Source organism: Cynoglossus semilaevis, chromosome 4, assembly GCF_000523025.1.
Source record: "Cynoglossus semilaevis isolate Cse_v1.0 chromosome 4, Cse_v1.0, whole genome shotgun sequence".
Lineage (NCBI taxonomy): Eukaryota > Metazoa > Chordata > Actinopteri > Pleuronectiformes > Cynoglossidae > Cynoglossus > Cynoglossus semilaevis.
In genome coordinates, this window is record NC_024310.1 from 11879944 (window position 1) to 11885001 (window position 5058).

The 5058-nt window shown below is 45.0% G+C and overlaps 1 protein-coding gene across 2 annotated transcripts in view; it reads left to right on the forward strand.

Moving 5' to 3' along the window:
• Positions 1-5052, forward strand: part of p2ry1 (purinergic receptor P2Y1) — a 6716-nt gene extending 1664 nt beyond the window's left edge. The window contains exons 2-3 of one of the 2 annotated variants that reach the window (XM_025055182.1): positions 28-850; positions 2356-5052. In XM_025055182.1, the coding sequence (XP_024910950.1) occupies positions 57-850; positions 2356-2623 (1062 nt within the window). In that variant the 5' untranslated portion in view covers positions 28-56 and the 3' untranslated portion in view covers positions 2624-5052. Of the gene's footprint in view, positions 1-27; positions 1627-2355 lie in introns of those variants that run through there. The other variant, XM_008309192.3, reaches the window with a different exon arrangement.
• Positions 5053-5058: the final 6 nt, after the last annotated feature.

The following is a 5058-nucleotide window of genomic DNA, read 5'->3' on the forward strand; positions in this document are numbered from 1 at the left end:
CCCCCCCCCCCCCCCCCACCCCTGCAGTAAATCGACCTGCCTCCAGCCCTGACACCATGACCACAGACCTGAACCTAACCTCCCTGCTGAATGTCACAGATCTCCACAATCAAACGCGAGGATGTTCCCTCACCAAGACAGGCTTCCAGTTCTACTACCTGCCCACGGTTTACATCATAGTCTTCATCATGGGGCTGGTGGGCAACAGTCTGGCCATTTGGATGTTCGTGTGCCACATGAGACCCTGGAGCAGCATCTCCGTCTACATGTTCAACCTCGCCCTGGCTGACTTCTGTTACGTTCTCTCGCTGCCGTTCCTCATCTTCTACTACTTCAACAAAACAGACTGGATATTCGGGGACATTCTGTGTCGTCTGCAGAGATTTATATTCCACGTGAATCTGTATGGAAGTATTCTGTTTCTGACCTGCATCAGTGTGCACCGGTACACCGGAGTGGTCCACCCACTCAAGTCTCTGGGTCGACTGAAGAAGAAGAACGCAGTCATCACCAGCGCGCTGGTGTGGGTGGTGGTCATCATAGGTATGTCCCCCATCCTTTATTATTCCAGGACCGCCTTGAAGCGGAATTCCACCACTTGTTATGACACCACCACTGTGGACGAGCTACCAGGCTACTTCATCTACAGCATGACTTTGACTGTTTTTGGCTTCTGCATCCCGTTCATCATCATTTTCTGCTGCTACGGCATGATCGTCAAGGCCTTGATCTACAACGACGTGAACAACGCACCGCTGCGGCAGAAGTCAATCTACCTGGTCATCATTGTGCTGGCCGTCTTCGCAGTGTCCTACCTGCCTTTTCACGTCATGAAGAACCTGAACATGAGGGCCAGGCTGTACTTTCAGAGCCCTGACATGTGTGACTTTAACAACCACGTCTACGCCACCTACCAGGTGACACGGGGGCTGGCCAGCCTCAACAGCTGCGTAGATCCTGTTCTTTACTTCCTGGCTGGAGATACCTTCAGAAGGAAGTTGTCACGAGCGACTAAAAAGACGTCCAGGAAGGGGGACACTGTCCTCCAGTCAAAAAGTGAGGAGACGGCATTGAACAGCTTGGCTGAGTACGTGGAAAATGGAGACCAGAGGCTGTGACAGGTCACTCCTGGTGTCCTGGACTATGAGTGGACATGTTTCAGCTCTAAAACTACTATCCACAAGGTCGTCTCTAAACAAATGCACTGTCTGGCCCACACAGCTGTGAGTAGACTTTACTGGAGGTTAGTTTATAGCACTGTGATAACCCATGCTTGCTTGCAGCCTGTGGATGTTGACAACTTGTGTTTTATCGTCCTGTACCGATGTTGTGTACTAAAATGTTGCTGCGATTACTCTTCATTCTGCTTACTGAAAACTCAAGAATGCACCTGACTTTACTGACCTTTCCTTTAGTCCAAGTCGAAGGATAGCAGAGCGATTTTTTTTTTTTAAAGTACAGACAAAAACTTCTTAAGGCGACTATTAGGACGGGCTTTCACAAATACACCACTTTACCTGAAATATTTGTAAGTACTCGATTGTTTCACCGTGTGAACATTTTCATCAGACCTTTTCTAAATTAGCAGTTTCACAAAAATATTCTACTCTGTTTAGATTTTTCATACTCTCTGAGAAAAACTCACCCTGATGTTTGGAACAGAAATTGAAGAGATTTCCTGATCTGTTCCTTTTATTTATTTACGTATTTATTTTTGTCTAATCTTCATGACAGTCCAGTATTTAGCTGCATGTCCTATCGGGTTCATCCGCTCACGTATCTAAACCAGCATCTTAATAGTACTGTCAGTGCTTCCGATGATAGTTCAGATCCCCGACCTGAGGAATGCTGTTAGTGTAAATATTTTTCAGTAAAGAAGAACAGCAGTAAATGATGTTTCAGCCCCAAACAGAGCACAAGGAGGTGGAGGGACGGCTTTCACTTCAGCTCAGTTGATTTAAGTATTTGAATCGGAGGGAAAAGGTTTTGAGGGATTAGAAGGTTTGAAGTGAAGTGAGGAGAGAAAGAGAACAATAAATGATGGAGCAGCAGAGAGGGAGGAAGACTGACAGCTGAAGAATGAAATATTTTCCAGGCTGGTCTGTTGGACTGCTGATAAGAGAGATTGGTGTTCAGAGACGGTGTCCTGCGTCTGTCTTGGTCTGTCTGTGCGTCTGCGTGATTAGGACCTCTTCTCTGTCAATGAAAGCGTGAACCGGACTTCACTCACCTGACCTGTTGATGCAGGTTGTCAGGTTTCATATTCACCTCAGGAGGAGGAAGAGCGATCATTGTGCTGGCCGTCTTCGCAGTGTCCTACCTGCCTTTTCACGTCATGAAGAACCTGAACATGAGGGCCAGGCTGTACTTTCAGAGCCCTGACATGTGTGACTTTAACAACCACGTCTACGCCACCTACCAGGTGACACGGGGGCTGGCCAGCCTCAACAGCTGCGTAGATCCTGTTCTTTACTTCCTGGCTGGAGATACCTTCAGAAGGAAGTTGTCACGAGCGACTAAAAAGACGTCCAGGAAGGGGGACACTGTCCTCCAGTCAAAAAGTGAGGAGACGGCATTGAACAGCTTGGCTGAGTACGTGGAAAATGGAGACCAGAGGCTGTGACAGGTCACTCCTGGTGTCCTGGACTATGAGTGGACATGTTTCAGCTCTAAAACTACTATCCACAAGGTCGTCTCTAAACAAATGCACTGTCTGGCCCACACAGCTGTGAGTAGACTTTACTGGAGGTTAGTTTATAGCACTGTGATAACCCATGCTTGCTTGCAGCCTGTGGATGTTGACAACTTGTGTTTTATCGTCCTGTACCGATGTTGTGTACTAAAATGTTGCTGCGATTACTCTTCATTCTTAGTGAGGAGTCCACGTTGCTCGTGTTCACACATAAACAGAACAGTCAGGGAGGCTGCAGGAAGAGAGTTCCCCACAGTCCACAATTCCCTGTTCATCAATTTGAGCAGGAAAAATGGGCCATGAGCAGAAAGCTCCTTCTCTAACCACTGAGGTGAAACCTAATCGATAGCTGTTCGGGAAAGTGATGGGAAAGTTTGTCAGAGGAATTGCACCTGCGACATCTCTTGGAAGACAAAATGCACTAAACCTGATTGTGTTGTATTAATGGGCCACACAGACACGGCCCACGTCCACAGTCCAGGGAAGTCTGTTTTATCTGCAAGGAACTGAATGTGATTTACTGTAGAGCCATATGGACTGCCTGTCTACATGGATTGGGTTGCTAACAGTGTAGACGTACTCCATGTTTGTAGTGTGGACCTCCGGCGTTGCAGAGGCGATGTACAGCCTGGTATACAGACTGTGTACTCTGCAGTATAACAGAATACATACAGCACTTAGAGGATCATGTTGTTGATGTTCGGCCTGTTAACAGTGATGTGTAATATTTAAAAGATTAAATTAATGGGGCCGAAGCACTTAGACTACCTGTGTCAAAGCCAAGGCCCGCAGGCCGAATTAGGCTAGGAGTTTAACATGCATAAAAGTCTATAGTATACAGTCCATACTAATGTTTACTGTGGGGTGGGTTACATGCAGTGTTTACAGAGAGTTAATTAAACTAATTTTACTAGGCCCAGAGTTTTGCTGCATTTTTAAGGTATGTTACCGTGGTTACTATGATATTACAACACATTGTGACAGGTGTAAATGATGTCAATACGAAGGTGGACGTGGTAATGAGGACTCATCTTAATGCACTGGTTTCAACAGTAATCACTGTTTACTTTAAACTCATTCACTGGATTGGCCGTGTCATCCAGTCATCGTGGTTTATCCTGAGTTGATTGAACGTCCTCTGTTCTACACTGGTAGAAATGTCACTGGAACACATTAGCTGTTCACGTGTGGCATTTGGGTGAGTCATGTAACAGTGACTCACGTTTATATTCACTTCATGTTCAGTGAAAGAACATGAATGTTGCATGTTCAAAATCTATTTTTGTCAGTATCAGCAGGTCTGACCCAGACCAGAGTACCGACCCAAACCTGTCAGGTTCATGATCTTTCTAGAACGTTCATTTGGGAAATGTTCTTCCCAAATTAGTTCAAACAAACATTTCTACTGTAAGGGGTAGAAATGTGCTTTTACAGTTCAGAGGAGGGTTCAGTTGTGTACCACACCGTACGTAGGCCACATATGAAGTGAACTGTACAGAATCTTCTGATGTCTGTGTCGTTAACAAACCCCTGTTCAATTCAGCGTCTCTGGAACCAAAAACCTTCGTGCACCAGTCCATATATAAATAAACGTTCACCAGTGAAACACTGATTAACCAGAGTGGAGCTAAACAACTGACAACAACAGGAAATAGCTCGAAAATGAGCACCGCACACACATTCTTGTCGTTGTAGCATTGTGAGTACACTCACTGATATAATGCATTCCCTAACACCAGTATTAAATACCAAATTTATAGGTCTATTCTGGATTTGGTTAACTGGTCACCATAAACTGACACAGGTGTGAATATGAGTGTGAATGGTCATTTGTCTCCATATATGACCCATATGTATGGTGATGGACTGGAGAATGTTCACATTGTGACCCCGACGCCCCCTGGCCTGGTGATCCTGTATCATCTTAGAATTGAGGTGGAGACAATAAATGCATTATTTTATTTTTCCTAGTGGTAGGAAGAGGATGTAACAACATTTGACTTTTTTTGTTTGTTGTAGACCAAAGTGTTGTTTTCACCTGAACTAGTCCTTCATAGACTTTAAGTCAAGGGGCGGGGTCTTCTTTGTGGAGGCGGCCATGTTGGATCATAATATTTTAGCAAAATAACTCATTATTTTATTTGATTAATAACTGAAGCCTGATGTGGTTTGGTGGTGGAGTTTTAGCAAGAATATTTAACGTCACCACTAGATGACGCTATTTTCTCCACAGTGCACCTTTAAAATGAACCGTCTGATGTGGTGTGGCGTGAATATCATCATGAATGTTGTTCCAAATGAAAGTGACGACAGTTGAAGACCACTGCCTCGTGACTCCATCCAAGTTGAAGTGTTTTTTTTTCCCT